At 40.6% G+C, this 16,633-nt stretch overlaps 1 protein-coding gene across 1 annotated transcript in view; it reads left to right on the plus strand.

Annotated features, from left to right (window-relative positions):
* MYBPC2 (myosin binding protein C2) overlaps window positions 1-16,633 on the plus strand; it is a 67,301-nt gene that overhangs the window by 23,969 nt on the left and 26,699 nt on the right. Inside the window, exons 2-11 of the mRNA XM_063300976.1 lie at window positions 3,168-3,230; window positions 5,456-5,485; window positions 6,915-6,992; window positions 10,995-11,143; window positions 12,919-13,036; window positions 13,616-13,664; window positions 14,016-14,075; window positions 15,567-15,769; window positions 16,167-16,299; window positions 16,435-16,559. Coding sequence (XP_063157046.1) covers window positions 3,168-3,230; window positions 5,456-5,485; window positions 6,915-6,992; window positions 10,995-11,143; window positions 12,919-13,036; window positions 13,616-13,664; window positions 14,016-14,075; window positions 15,567-15,769; window positions 16,167-16,299; window positions 16,435-16,559 — 1,008 coding nt within the window. The remainder of the gene's footprint in view (window positions 1-3,167; window positions 3,231-5,455; window positions 5,486-6,914; window positions 6,993-10,994; window positions 11,144-12,918; window positions 13,037-13,615; window positions 13,665-14,015; window positions 14,076-15,566; window positions 15,770-16,166; window positions 16,300-16,434; window positions 16,560-16,633) is intronic.

Genomic DNA, 16,633 nt, shown 5'->3' on the forward strand with positions numbered 1-16,633 from the left:
GATGAATAAAGCAATAATAACTCATTTATTTTCTCCTTTAAAAATGTAAATTTAGCCAATTGTTTCTTTTTATAAGAAGTGATTAAATAGGGTGACCTTGAATAAATGTTTTAGCAGCATCTGAAGTCATCTGCAGGGGGTGTCAAAAAAGTCAAGATGACAGGTTTAACAGTGCAGTTGAAGCCCTGGTCTGTTTTTAAGTGCATTAGTTGATTCATGTAAAAAAGGGGCTGTGGTTTGATTGTAAAATCGCAACACCAACTTGAGTTTTTTGACTCCCCCATGGATTCCCAGTGGTAACGTTCTATGCCAAAGACAACGATGGAAGAAGATCTCTTTTTAGGAAAATATCTACCATTTTCTGTTCCACTTGCTTGACAGATCTTTGCAGCAGACACCACTTAAAGAGAATTTGTAATTTTTGACCAGATAGTGCAATATGCTTCAGAGGAGCATGATTTGAAAGTATAATGTTACATGCTTTAACTTTACACATCAAAGTATCAGAAATAAAGAAATAAATAATCTAGCCAAAAGCAGTTCTTATGTGTGAAAGAAAGAAAAGCATATTCCTCTTAGGAAGGATTAACAGAACGCCAGCTGAGATAAAAGAATAAAAGGAGACTGTACTGAGGCATGCTATTAAATTTAATTGTTGAATTCATCTAAACATGCTTTACTCAGAGTGTTGTACTATTATTGGCAGCTGAAATGTTTGTTCTGTTCTAAAGTTCCTGTGCTTTCTAAATTCACATTTGTCTTTCAGCCTTTCCTCACTTACACCTAACCATGGCACAAACATGCCCTGACAACCTTTTTTTTTACCATGTTCCCATAACATTGCCTTCATCTTGTCCCCAGGCCATGAGTAAAAGAACCGTGTTGTCTTTCGCTAGTATTAAAGTAGTGATTTCTGTCTTATACTAGCGCTGTCTAAGGGCAGCCTCAAAGAATATAAAAATGTGCTCTTTACTGTGGAAGGAACCCAGATCATTGCAGTTATGGGAACAGAAGCTTTAGAGGCAGGATAGGGATCAGCAGTGAGAACAGCCAGTCATACTGGTATACTTTTCTACTGACTCAAGGATGGGTAGATAACACTTCATATCAGTGGTGGAAAAAGGCCATGTTGTCTGATTAAAGATCAGATTAGCAGTATAGTGGCTGATTATCAGAGAGATGGAGTATGCCTGCATACACAGGTTGATAGACATTTTTATTGTTATAATCCAATTTTTCTCCACTTGGTTATATTGGATGTGTGGCATTACAGTAAAATTTTCATCATTCCCAACCAAGATGACTAGTAATACTGCCTTCCTTTATATTTGTCCACCCTTTAAAACATTCAGATAGATAGATATAGATATAGATATATAGATATTGCCCAAGGGATCATTTGGTCCAGGGTAGCATTCTAAAAAGTTGATGGCCCCCAAGAAATGCAGAATTTGATTAAATTTTAATAGCGAGGTAGTGGTTATGGTGTTTAAATAGGACTGGGGACTCCCAAAGTTACGTCTACTCTCAGCCATGGAAATGCACACTAGGTGACCTTGGACCAGTCTTTTTCTTTCAATTTACCTCACATGGTTGCTGTTGGCATAAAATGCAGTGAGATCCCTATATAATGGCCCCCACCCCAAGCTACCAGAGAAAAGGTGTGCTATAAATCTACAAAAATAAACTAAAGAATAATAAAGTCCATTGTTTTAACTAAGTGAATGAACATTGGTTTACAATACAGTTTTCATTCTTAGTTAATTATTATGGTTAATAAGATTACAGCTGATACATTTAATATTTTTGCCTTTCTGTCATGTTAAAAATGTTAATTTAAAGACAACTTAGAGTTGAAAGAGGGGACACGATGGCTCAGTGGTTAAGATGCCAGGCTTGTTGATGGGAAGGTCGCAAGTTCGAGACCCAAGCCCCACGTGATGGAGTGAGCTCCCGCACTCACCACTCTTGCACTCACGCACTCTTGCCAACCTAGCAATTTGAAAGCATGCAAATGCAAGTAGATAAATAGGTATCACTTCAGTGGAATGGTAACAGCGTTCCGTGCCTGTCATGCCAGCCACATGACCGCAGAAGCGTCTTCGGACAGCGCTGGCTCTTCAGCTAAGAAACGGAAATGAGCACCGCCCCCTAGAGTTGGACACGACTGTGCAGGGAAAACCTTTACCTTTAGAGTTGAAAGGCTTTACCTTAGCCTTCTCACAGCCCTGCTTTAAAGACTGTTTATAGAAATAACTTCATCAAGATAAATGATGCTAGGTGTGAAAAGCTCATTTTGAATTCACAATGCAAGTGTGTGCTTTAAGGTCTATTGAAAACACAGGATGGCAGATTTCCCACAGTTTTATTCTCTCCAAACCTCTTCTCTTTCTTCTCTCCAAACCTTCTCCTAATGACTGACATTTCTTCCTAGAATACTATTCCTTCAGCTTTCTCCTCAAAATAATGTTTTTATGGACAACTTCTGGAGAATATAGTTATTGTCATTTCCAGTCTTCATAGGGTATGCTGTTATTTGTATAGCCAAAATAGCATTACCCACAGAGGGCATTAGTATGCTTAGAGCAGCTCCCAAGATTTGCAGAATTATTAAAAAAGAAAAAAGGGGTAGTTTCTAAAAATAGCTTACCCAAGGCTGAGTGTGTGCAGTGGCCACAAAATAATAACTGTTGGAAGGATAAAAATGGAGGAGAAGAGGACAGAGTTCAGTAGGAATTAAGAACAATGACACCATGCTGCAACATTCTGTTTTACAAGGCCGTAAACAGCTGCTGACATCCTGCAGCTATAGGATCGGTCTACTGGCATAGGGAATCTGGCCTTCGAAGATGGTTCATGTGGCTTACAAACTGCTTGGGAAAGTCCTGTGTCTACTCCCCAAGTCATGCCCCATCTCCCCTTTGTTTACAGCACTTCAAATCACTTTACTGATCAAATTGTTAACTGTTAAGGGGATGAAGAAAAGTAATGTCATTCAAAATAGGTATTTGGCCCCCAAATTTTGGGCATGATCTCAGGAACAGGGTAGCTTCTGGAAACCACATAATGACTTGGCGCAGCTGCATGTGGTCAGAGGACATGGGTTGCCTGATGGAGCACACTTTTCTGTTCTCATCCCTATCTGCTGTGTTTTCATTCCTCTACAGCAGCAAAGAAGAAGGAGGTGAAGAAAGAAGAGCTGAAGGCTGGGAAGAGTGAAGGGCCAAAAAGTAAGACCAAGAGCCGTATTTCAACCTGTTCATGCTTACCCTAGCTAGTAGAAAGTCAATCCCTCATTTTTTTTAGATTGGAAGAATGAAGAGCTACAGAGAACATACTGTTTGCCTTTCTGTTTCCTAGAGGTTATGAATAGCCTCAGCGAGGGAATGGAAATGAAATGGCATGCAAAGCCTTTTCAAGACTCTTGAAAGGCCAAGGACAGAATATTCATCTGAGAATGTTTTTCCATCACCCTTTGAAGTCAGTATGCCAATAAATGTCTTTATGTGGAGAAGCCCCCAAAGTGAAAGACCTTGAAATTATATGCTATCTGAATAAAAAGAATTTAATCCATCTGGTCATTGCCAATATTGTACCATCCTTAGGGCAGCTGCTCTTCCCAAGAATACCTTGATGGTATAATTATGCCCGTTAAGAAGAAATAGTCAAAAAAGAATCTAATGCTTATTCCAAGGGAGAGTCAGTATAGATGCTAGAGTCCAAGGGTGCGCCTACCGCTATCAACCGAAACACATTATACAGTTATTCTGTATTTTTCTACTGAATAAATATTCTCTGATAAGAAGCAGTGCCAGAGTATGATTGTGGGTGGGTGAAGGGGATCAGAGGACAGCTTGTCTGGATACCATGAAGCTTGGTGGCCAATTGGACTATAAAAGCATGATCTGGAAACATCTCAAGACTTTCAGGGCTCACCAGGCTGCTTTTGATAGGCTTCTCTTTCCAGCTTCTTGTGTATCAGTTATAACAGAAAAAACACAGGCAGAATGTGTCTACTTTGACTGAGGACCATGCATTTGACTCCCTTGCAATCTTGTATATGCTACTGCATGTCCATTCAGTGAAAAGGCCCAGGAAAGCAACATGAATTAATCAAAACATCCCTTGGCTACTTGGAATATATTATGCTTGAATCTTATTTGGCCCTGCATTCTCAGAGTCGAAGGAGGATGGGGAAGTCTTTGCGTACCTTGTAATGCAAAATTTAAGCAGAGACCCACTGCTTGCTGACCTCTGCATTAGTCTTCCACATGCTGGTATGTTGACCTAGAAAAACTGGCTCCCAACCCATAGTCTGCTGATCCCTGACAGACCATTTTAATTAAAGGAATGACAAGTAAGTAAGATGATATCTTTATTGGTCCAGGAAAAAATGACTCCTTTGCTGCTTTTGATATCTTTCCTTTGTGGGATCCAGCATGGCATTGATACCTAATTGAAAAGGACATTACTGCCTACTAAAATATAAAGCCCAAAATCACACCATACAGGATGTATGTTTAAAATATCCAGTCATGCAAAGCAGGTTTGAACCCTAGTTTTTTTGAGGTGAGCTAAGCTGCCACAGCAAGTTTTGATTCATTGTCATCTTAGCAAAATATTCCAGTTGGTTTTAGGATTCTAGATTCTGGCAGAAAAATAGCTCCACATTCCACTTGGGGCTTGATTTTCAGCTCTTGCCATCTGTTTTGAAAGCTTTTGCTTCAGCTTTAGACTAATCATAGCATAGCAGAACACTGGAGTATTATACTGAACCATGCATTATGCCCAAATTATTATTTCTTCTACAGAAGAAACTATAAGTAGCTATAGCCATGGTATGAGAAACTGGTTTGTTTCAACTGACTGTACAGTATTGTTTTACTGATCTCTTTTTTGCAGACACACTACAACAGTGTTTCCCAACCATGGCAACTTTAAGATGTGTGGACTTCAACTCCCAGAATTCCCTAGCCAGCATGGCTGGCTGGGGAATTCTGGGAGTTGAAGTCCACATATCTTAAAGTTGCCAAGGTTGAGAAACACTGCACTAAAGGAACAGAGAGTGGGGATGTGTGTGTGAGCTCAGAAGTCGAAAGATTGTTCACTTAGCAAGAAATCACTTAATGGCTACATCCAAACTCAGCCAAGAAACGTTGCACTCAAAGACCTAGTCTTTGTGAAACATTTCTATGTTTCTATGTCTTCTATTCAAATGTAAGGCCCTGCTGTTGGTTTTTTATGGCAAGAGATTTAATTCATTTTTCTAAGGCTATCCTACATGGGATAAGAATGTGGGTAAAATTTAAATACCCAGACCTGAGATCTTTACAAGCCTGAGAAAAGCTGTGTTGCAACAAGAATTTGTACTTGGAACTGTGAGGAAAGTAGCACATTCCTCCTTGGTTGTAGCTAAACATCTAATCTTTCCCCGCATCTCTTCTGTTTTCTCTAGCTGAGGCTCCAGCAGAGCAGGTGCCAGGAGGTAAGAACATTTCATCCTAGAAAAATAGCAAAAGAAATCAGTTGCAGGGATCACTTGTCATCCCGGCTCAAAGGCCTGAAGGAACAACCAGCTTTCTAATGTTCTGCAAACAGCCACAGGGTTGGGACTTTCCAGATCTCTGGGAGGATGCTGCCCCATAGGGCAGGTGCTGGGACAGAGGAAGTATGATGACATTGCTTAATAGAGGGACCTGGAACATTCCCAAGCCTGTCACTTCTGATGGGTAAGCAGAAACCATTGGAGACAGGCAGTCCTGCAAGTAACCTAGTTCTGAGCCATGCAGGGCTTTATGGGTAACAACCAGCACCTTGAATTGCACCTAGAAGCTTAATGGAAGTCAGTGCAGCTCACGCAGAAGTAGTATTATATGGGCTTATTGTGAAGTGTCCAAAAATGCCCATGCCACTGCATTCTGGACAAGTTGCAGTTTTCAAATGCTATTCAAAGGTAGCCCCACATAGAGTCCATTACAGTAATCCAACTGGGAGTTAACTAAGGGATGAGTTACTGCAAGCGCTATTCCATTTAGAGCTAAAGATGGAAAATATCTGGATCCAGAGGGACCCAGAACTCACAACCATTTGCTCTTGCCAGGGTTGACCTGAAGCCTGTTCTTCTCCATCCAGACCTCCACAAGCCTTCAGACACTGAGGAACCTCAATGGTTTCACTTGCTGATCCAGGGCAGAAATGTATAGTTCATGTTGAGGGATGACCTCACCCAGCAGGTTCATGTAGAAGTTAAATATGAGTGGGGAGAGAGTGAAGCTCTAAGGAACCCTGCAAAGCGGGCCCCCAGGCTTCAACCTCTCCTTCACTACCACCAGGGTCTGGAGAAAGGAGGAGAACTACCACAACATCATACCTCCTACTCCCTTTTCCCTGAGCTGGTCCAGAAGGATACCATGATTCTATATAGAAGTCCAAAGAATCACCAGTGCTTAGTAGCTCTGGAGCTAGCTCTATTTTTAACCAAATTCTATATATAATAAACTTGGCTCCCTTATCCCCCCAGTGCTGGAGTAAAATATGTTGGAGAGAAATCATGTTAACTATAATTATGTTTAAAAGTAAATGAAATCAAACTACATTTTTGTTCTGGCCCACCCATAAATTCTTGGATCTCCAAATGGTCCTTGGCTGGAAATATACCAGTTCACTTAAGCAGCCTAAGGATGTCCTTGTGTTGGTAGAGGACATGGAATACCTTTTACAGGTTGCTGTTTTAAATTCCTAGCTAAGTCATGCTCTTGATATTTTGGCCTTGGGCTCCATAATCTGTCCTTCCCCCTTAGAACTTGAGTGCAGTGATAATAGTTTCTCCTGCTTTGCTGTATCCCAGCACCCCAGTCACCCCAGCACCTTTCTTCCTCCTACTTCATTGACCAATCTGTCTTTTTCCCCCCCAGTGGAAGACAAAGGGGATCCCTCCACACAGTCAGATGGAATCTTCATCAAGAAGCCGGAAAATGTGCTAATACCTTGTGGTAAATGGCGACGTAGAAAGGCAGGCAGATCCACACATAAACTAAATTCCAGGGGCAAACCTTTTTAAAAAAGTATTCTTCTTATCGTTTTGTTGTAAATTGTGCTTTTCTTAGAGAACCTTCCTTCCTCCCTCCCTCCCTCCCTCTTCCAGTGAAAAGGATCTGATCATGTCATATAAATCAATAAACAAAACGTTTGCAATTTAAGAGACATGACATAAATAGTAAAGATGAGGAGGAGGGAGGATCAAAGCAGTAAACTCAGGCACCAGTCTGAAATTTACAGTTCCAGCATTCAGGTGCAATCAATACAGTTTAAAAAGCTTCCTACCCCAGAAGCCACTAAGGCAGAGTTTTCCAAACTTTTCATGTTGGTGACATACTTTTTAGACATGCATCATTTCGCAACACAGTAATTCAGTTTTACTAGCAAACTGGAGGTTAAACTAACCCCTTATAAGAGATATGGACACATACATAAATTGTAATAGCAAAATGTATCGGGACACAACTTATCTCATGAAAACCTTTCATTTATATTTTCAGAAATATATGATTTGTAAGGTAATAATATACAGTTCCAAGACTGTTGTCATTTACGAGTAACAATATGTAAATATGTGCAAGAATTTAAAAAAATTGCATAACACTAATAACTACTTACCATTTTAATGAGATGTATGAGGTTGATGGGATGAACACAGCTTTTGAATATTTGGTGGAATATTAGATAAAGACACTTGCATTTTGTCATCAAGCATTTTTAAGCTTCCACATTTCAGTGTCTTCAAGTCTGTCATCGTTGCAAAGGATACTTCACAAATGTACTGTATATAGCAGAAAACTGCAGAAGAATTTTTAACACATTTTTACCTATGTTTGGATGCATTTTTGAAACACGAATCCGAAAGCCGTCTAAGTCACCCTCTTCATACATCATTAACAGACTTCGATCATTTTTTATTTCAGGTAATTCTTTTTCAATAAGTGAAAACTTCCTTGTTGCAGTTGAAAGAAACAGATTTCTGATCCAATCATAGTCTTGGACTTCAACATTTGGGAAGTAATGATGAAGTTTCTCTCTGAGCAATATTAAATGGTCAACAATTAGCGAGCTGATATCACATTTCAGCTTGCACTCAGCAGTTTTGGAAAACATTTCAAAATTTCCTTCTTTCACTTTCCTCTTCCAAATCGCTATTTTGTCTCTCATAGCACAAATTTTATCTACCACTGTTAAGGTATTTTCTCCTTTGCCTTGCATGCTGGTGTTTATTTTATTCAAATGTTCAAATATGTCAGCAAGATATGCCAATTTTGTGCACAAAGTTTGTTTTGAATTAGATCGCAGAATTCATTTTGTTGATTTTCCTCAAAAAGTTTAAGCATCATTTCCTTCACTTCGTATACACGACAAAGCACTTGACCTCTTGAGAGCCAACAAATCTCTGTGTGTACTAGAAGCTTTTTAAACCTTGCCCCCGTTTCTTCACAAATATAAGCAAATAATCTTGATTTAAGAGATCTACTTTTAATGTAATTGACCATTTGAACCACTTTGTCCATAACTTTTCTTAATTCATTTCCAATGGTTTGTGCGACTAGTGCTTCGTGATGTAAAAAGCAATGAGTAACTATAATATTTTCATTCTCTTTCTTTGCTAAAGCTATAAAACCTTTTGTTGAACCAACCACTGAGGGTGCGCCATCTGTGCATATTCCTACACAATTTAACCATTGCAAATTATTTTCCTTCATGAGGCAATCTAAAGTTTTAAGTATATCTTCACCTCTCGTTCCCATTGGAAGTTCTAGACAATACAAGAATTGCTCAATAATTCTGTCAGTATGAATGAAACATATGAAAACCAGCAATTGTGCTAACCCACTGACATCTGTTGATTCATCTAATTGCAATGTAAAGATCATATTATCGTCTTGAAAAATATCCTTAATTTGCAGCTTAATGTCATCAGACATACCTTGAGTATGTCTTCCAATTGTGTTATCCGCCAAAGGGACTTTATTAACTTCTATCTCAAATTTGGGCTCAAACATTGTTCAAACAATAGCACAGCAAGATTCCTTTATGGTGGTTTCGGCAATAGTGTGTGGGTCCTTGTTTTGGGCAATTATTTGAGCAACCAAGTAACTTGCCTTTTGAACTTTCTCTGATGTCTTCATTCTCTTTGTGAATGATGCAGACTGCTTCTTTATAGATTTTGAAAGCTCAGTGAAGTACTGAACTGGTTTTCCTGACAAATGACTGTGTTTTGAGGTAAAATGACACTTTAATTTGTTTGGTACCATACATTCATTTGCAAGTATATCCCCCCAACCAAACAGTCAGGACAAGGATTGTTTTCATTACCAGAAAATGTGAAGCCCAGTTTCACGTAATCTTTACTGTATAAACGAGGCTTGGAAATTTTTCCTTTACACTTCTTATGTACTAATACAGGCCGTTCAACAGTTGATTCTTGTGTAGTTTCCTCTACAGCTGCTACATTTTGTTCATTGCAAACATCATCTTCACCAGCTTTTCTTTTCTTAATTAGAAACTTATCCATTTTAGGGGTAATTCAACTGCAATTTAATGAATAAATCTGTGCGAATTTATTATAAAGTTTTAACAGTAACTAAACACGAAAATAACAGCACCAGCACTCCACTCCTGCAGTGATAAAGTGAGAGAACTATCCTGTGTTGCACAATCCCACATTGCTCTGTATTTTGGCGCTTTTTATCTCCTGCATTTTCACACCGTTGGCAGTTAGAAGCCAATCAGGCCTCCCGTTGTTCAGCCCTCCTTCCTCTTGTTGATCTCTCACGCTGATTGGTGGCCGTGATGGCAACTCATGCCCTTGACCAATCAGCTGCTTTTCTTCTTCCTGTGCTAGGGTCTTCTCAATTTTTGCACCTTCCCCATCGTTTTTCGCCAATTGATCTAATGGTCCTAACAGACCTTCTTTGTCTTCCTTTGATGCAGCCTCCATCCTAACACACTGCAGGTGTGGCTGCATCACCAGAAGTCACACGGAATCAGCTATTTCGACTCGATTACACATACTGCGCATGCGCAGTACCTGTATGATCCCTCGACCGTGCGACACACCTACACACTGCAGCTGACACACTAATGTGTCATGACACATAGTTTGGAAAGCTCTGCACTAGGGACATTTCAAAGAATAGGAGAAAAAAGCAGCTGTCTGTTACCAGACCTGACAGAGTACTCTTTCTTTAATCTCTCATTCATACCTTCTATCTCTGAATACTACTGATAGGATGTAACAGAACCAAAAGTTGCTTGCTTTTAAGCAGGAAGAGAACCAAGCAGTTTGTTCCTAATTCCTGCTGGATTAGTATACAACCAAGCTATAAGATTTGGTGTGTCCTGCCTTAAGCCGCTGATCAATGTTTTATTGGGTCAGTTGCATATCAGCAACAGTCAGGACACTTCTAAGAACCTTCTCTTAGAGGACACGTAAGTTCCTTCTCCCGATCCTATCTGGGAAATCCAAGGTCTGAACCCAGAATTGTCTGCTTGCAAAGTACAGTACATGGTCTAGCGTTGACCTACAGCTGTCTCCCAATCAGTATAAAGTGACTATTGGTTCCTCTAGGTCAGGATCAACCAGGGCAATCTCCCTGAAGCTAACACCCTCCAGCAAGGTTGGCCTGAAACCTCACCATCCCCAGCCACCACAACCAATGGCTGTGTGTTCTGACAATGTTGGGATTTGTAGTCCAGCACATTTAGAGAGTACCGGTAACTTCATTGCCTGCAATGGCTCTCTGAGCAATGGTCAGTATTGTCTACAATGAACAATGGCTCTCCAGGGTTTCAGAGGGAGCCTGTCTTTTCCTGCCATACAGAAGTTTTCCTTGCCTTAAAAACACCTTATACTGTAGAAGCTTAATTCTCAGATGTATAGGATAATGAAGTGCCTGTCTGGATTGGGAACCAGATGTTCTGACTTACCTGTCTCCTTTCTATAGGTGGTGACGTGGTTGTCAGCATGCAGTTGGATGGGGCTCGGTTACCTGGCAGTCCCTCGATCAAGTGGTTCAAGGGGAAGTGGCTGGAGCTGGGCATTAAGAGTGGCCTGCGGTACCAGTTCACAGACAGCTTTGACAAGGAAAAAAATGTGAGTCCCTGTAGAAAAGGGGCTAAAGAGAGGCTGATGTATGCTCTCTCAAAATCTGTCGCACTCTTAAAACTCCTTATCTCTAACTACCATGGCTTATTTCCAAAGGATACTGAGAAATACATTTTGCAATAGCAGCTGAGAATTCTGCCAAACCACAATTCCCAGGCTAAGCCTGATTTGGCTTGTAAACATGCCCTTAGAACAGTGGTGCTTTCCTAAACCCATCGCTCTTTAAATCTTCCATTTGAAATTTTGTATGTTTGGAGAACTTGTAGGACTTTTCCAATGATCTGCTTTCTCTGGTTCTAGTAAAACTGCATTTGCTTGCTTTCCAATGCCTACATTTTGCAGCTAAGAAAAAGGCTCCTCTGCTGCTCTTCAGAACAAAGGATGCCAAGCCATTGGGGGGGGAGCATCAGGTTGGAGAAACCTGCCATATAGAATGCTGCTGGGTGACATGTGTGACATTATGACAGTGTTCACACAACAGGTTTTTGTGTGTGTACACTGAATCACAAAGTAATCAAACAGCTCTGCACAAGGGTTAGATCTGTTGAGTATGTAGGAGGGAGAACCAAGGGAATCTCAGGCTGTAGACCAGACTGGGAGGTCAAAAAGCATCCTGGAAAAGGGCAATGGCCCACCACATCTGTGCCATTGCCAAAAAGCCCTGCATGGCTGGGTCCATATAGTCACCAAGAGTTGAACTATTATCTGTTTACCCCAGCCCCACTAGGAAGGTCTCCATCATTTGGGGAGCATTGAGCTCCCTTTTAAAATAGGATTTAAATTTTTGCAGCTGTACATTTCATAGTTTTGCTGCTACCATTCATCTCTCCCCTTGAATGTTTTAGAATTCTAGCACGAAGCTATTCCTTATGGCCTTTTGTAAACCAACAGTTCCAGAGTAGCACCAGGAGCCTGTGAGTTCTAGTCCTGCCTTAGGCATGAAAGCCAGCTGGGTGACTTTGGGCCACTCTCTCTCAGCCCAACTCACCTTACAGGGTTGTTGTGGGGAAAATAGGAGGAGGAAGGAGTATTAGGTATGTTCACCGCCTTGAGTTATTTATAAAAAATAATAAAGGCGGAATAAAAAATATACCCCCCCCCAAATCCAGTTTTCTTAACCACTTGGAAATGTCCTCAGCTTCAGACCTTTGAAATAAGTGAAGTAGAAATCTAAATGTAACTGAGAATGTCACTGATTCCAGTCTAAACAGGACATCTTAAGCTGATTTAATTCTTTGAGATTTAACTGCTTAAACAGACTGAGAGCAAAATTAGACCAATTTTGGCAAATACACAGTCTCAATCTCAGATTTGCCAAAATAACAGGAATTAGCACAGTGGAAGGAAAAAAATCTGGGTGGAATATCAATAATGTAGTAGTGCTTAAGCCTTCTGTGTCTGTTGCAAATCTCCCCCCCCCCCCAACTATTTTTCTACCTGTCAAACCCACTTTTTTTTACCAGTCAAAGCCTGGGTTGGAAAACAAACAAATGAACAATCTACCTGTGGGAATTCTTAGAGGAGACTTGATGACAAGGTGCAGAATTAGTCATCCTACTCCTATTAGTTTTTCTGCTGCTACTGTCTCCCTATTTTGGAACTTTGTGTTTTTCACATCATATTGAATCTCCTATTAACATCAGTGGAATATAGAGATGCCTGACTTTCTCTAGTTCAGAACCATTAAAAGCCAAAGATATAGTGGCAGAAAAAATAGCTACTACCAAACTTTCTTTGTCCTTATGTTGTGTTTATTCCCAAAGATTTACTCCTATGAGGTGAAAATTGGGAAAGTAGTACTTGAAGACCGGGGTGACTATCGCTGTGAGGTGACAGCCAAGGACCTTTTTGACAGCTGTGTCTTCAATGTTGATGTGGAAGGTACCACCAGGTTCACACTGAATGATAATCTCTAAACCTAAATTAACAAAACTCAATTGTTTGTATATTATGCTATGCTCAAACAGATTAATGTCATTGTTCATATAACTTCCTAAGGCAATAACTGGGTTTCCCACAACCCATTGAGCCACAGATGACGCAACTCCACTTTAACCCAGACCCACATTGTACAAATTCAACCTAAATGTCTTGACACCTCATGTTGTCCTTTGGAGACTACATCCTATCAAAGAGTTTTTATACTGGTCAAGATTAATCTTGTACATTGCCTTCAAAGGTGAATATATTGGCAATTTTCTGTGTCTGACTTCCCTCTCTGGAACTTTAGCTTTCAGGATGTTTTATCGTTCCTTTATTTATACCTGTGGATGACATATGTACGTTCGCCTATTACTCCTGCTTAGCTAGCATTACTACTCCCACACAGCTATGTGGAGCAAAAAGCAGTTTTTGCTTTAGAGGACACATTTTTTTGTTCCTAATTTCCATGTTGTTTTCCCCTTCCTAACCCTGCAAACCCCCTTCTGCCTTATAAATCTTTGTTATCTTCTCCTTCAGCCCCAAGAACCGAAGGAACTGAAAATATTTTGCAAACATTCAAACGGACGTAAGTACTCATGGTTGCAGCACAGATGAATCCCTTACTTGGGCCAGCCCACCTCCATTTGACCATTCTGGTTTTGTTGGACTGTAGACTCCACAGTTCTAACCCACAGTTCTGCTGCTCAGCCTGACAAATATGGGGGGTGGCAGGCAAGGAAATGCAGGCTAGGTATATACGATCATGAAAACAATTCCAAACTCAAACCACAGTGAGACAAAAGACTGCAAGTTTTAGCAATCTCCAGAACTCTTCTTCAGACAAAATGTTGCAAAAATCAGAAAATGAAGCAAAATATTAAAAAATTACAATGCACGGTGCTTTGGAATGAAATGTGCCCTGTTCTTTTCCTTGCAGTGGAGATGCCAAAAGTGATATTACCGGAGAGCTGGATTTCACCAGCTTGCTTAAGAAGAGGTACAGTAAGTGAAGATGTTGGGACTGGAGGGAGGAGTAACAGTAGTTCTTTCTCAGCCTGGTTATAGATACCCATGAGAGGCAATCAGACTAGAGAAAACAGGTAAAATTCATTCAGCTGTAGTAAAAGATCTTCAGTGTGGAAAATATAACCTTTTGCTTTAAATAACAAATACCAACAATATTGCCGAGAAGAGTTATTCTTTGAATTGCTAAGCTGAAAGACAAGTTTCCTCAAAGAAAAGGATCCAGCCTCTGCTTGATTATCTTCCCTGCCCCCAGGCTTCCTGTATCTGCTATGCACCAAGAATAGTGAAACTTCAGGGCCTTGTTATCACCTCCTTCAGATGCCAGGACAAGCATTTGTCAGTTACCCTGATGCTCTGATGCTCTGATGCTCTGGAGCAATGTTTCTCAACCTTGGCAACTTGAAGATGTGTGGACTTCAACTCCCAGAATTCCCCAGCCAACATGGGGAAGTTGAAGTCCACACATCTTCAAGTTGCCAAGATTGAGAAACACTGCTCTGGAGGAGGGTGTATTTGCTCCTGCTCTGGAAAAAAAAAAGTTGAATTTCCTTATGTTCCTCCTCCATGGCATGCTAGTACTCTTTGGTCCTAAAGGACAAGCAGAGGTAGTAAATAATAAAAGCAGAAACAAGAGAAGGAGATGAGTAAGGAATATCAAACTAAGTGGGTCTGAACATGGCATACAGGAGAAGTTCTATTTTCTAGTAATCGATTGGCTTCTTCAGATTCAGCAGTCAGGAACTAATACATTCCTTATAATAATTTGCTGTCATTAAGAAAAGCCAGTGAAGAAGCCAGGATGGAAGCCAGTTAGGGCTGAAGGTAGCAGCAGTGAGCATGAGAAATATTGTCCAATTTACCATGGTTCCTAGTTTGTCCAACATCTCTCTCTGAGAAAGACTCTTTGTGGAAAAGACGGTAACGCCACCACAGTAATAATTTCTAAGAATGGAAATATGAATCTTTGGTCTATGGGCAAAACCGAACTTCTTCCATTTTTTAAAAATCTGGAAATTCCTTAAAATTTCTATGAGCTTCCTTTAACATCATTCCATCTCTGTTTTGACCAGCCCATAGGCAGCTTTGTTGGTTATAATAGTTTGAGACTGAGGAGGTGAGCTTTATTCAGTTAATTTTGTGTGAGAGGTGCAAAAGAATTAGGTTGAAGAATGCCCTTTTTAGGAATATAGTATATTGTATTTACCTGAATTCTTTTCTCAAATAATTTGCCTTTAAAATGGGAGGTCTTAGATTTCCTGATAATATGATAATGGAGGCAGATGTGGGGGGGTCCTGTGTAATTTCTTTTTGGCTTCATGGTGGTTAAATTCAGGACAAGCTTTGTTTGGAGAAATATGGTAGTTTGCTATCTGCATTCACTATTGTGAATAGGAACAGACAAGTACTGGTCGCTCTGGAGGATAGGTTTGAAGGCTCCCTCTTTCTCCACCCCTCTCTGTAGAGAAGTGCAAGAAGAAGAGAAAAAAAAGAAAAAGAAGTCCGATGATGATGATATGGGGATCCCACCAGAGATCTGGGAACTGCTTAAGGGTGTGACCAAGAAAAGCGAGTATGAGCGCATTGCCTTCGAGTATGGTATCACTGATCTGCGTGGCATGTTGAAAAGGCTCAAGAAAGCCAAGGTGGAGGTCAAGAGAAGTGCAGGTCAGCTAGGATGCTTTTTTTCTGGGTACCAGAGAAATCTCTCCTGAGATTGTTTCTGTTTGATATGGGTGGGTGGGCCAGAGCTCCATCCTACAGATTTTGCCATATGGCAGGCAGCTCCAACCTAGATGGGTTGGGCCTACTCCCAGAAATCCAAGGCAGCATGATTAATGGCTGACTGGAAATTCTGGGAGATAAAGTCCAAAATATCTGGAAGGGACTATGTTGGTGGAGATTGCAAAACAGCTTCTGTTTAAATGGGATTTTAATGTGAGTAGCCAAGTGGTATGTTTCAGCAGTTCAGCACAACATATTGTCTCATTAGCTTTCTCTCAGCTTTCCACCTCCTCTAATCCAAGAGCACAGAAGGGGTGTCTATTCTCAATCTCTTTTGTAGCCTTCATTAAGAAACTGGATCCTGCCTATCAAGTTGACAAAGGCCACAAGATCAAAATGTGGGTGGAGGTGAGCGATCCTGACCTATCTATCAAATGGCTGAAAAATGGGCAAGTGATCAAGCCCAGTGGCAAGTAAGTGAGGTGGCAAAGAAAGCATTCCTGTTTATTGTTCTAGTGGGTAGGAAATGGGAAAGTAGATCGGGAGCCAGGGGAAAGAGTACTGGTTCTCTCTGTGCAGGTGCATGTGTTTTTCCTTCTTGTGGGTAGGTACATCTTTGAGAATGTGGGCAAGAAACGTATTATGACGATCACCAAGACCACGCTGGCTGATGATGCAGCCTATGAATGTATGGCTGGGGATGAGAAGTGCTTCACAGAGGTCTTTGTAAGAGGTGAGGGTAGAGGATGCATGGAAATATAACACGATTGGAGAAGATGACAAGGGGGATGACTTGCAGAATAAAGT

The sequence above is a fragment of the Candoia aspera genome, chromosome 4 (assembly GCF_035149785.1).
Source record: "Candoia aspera isolate rCanAsp1 chromosome 4, rCanAsp1.hap2, whole genome shotgun sequence".
Lineage (NCBI taxonomy): Eukaryota > Metazoa > Chordata > Lepidosauria > Squamata > Boidae > Candoia > Candoia aspera.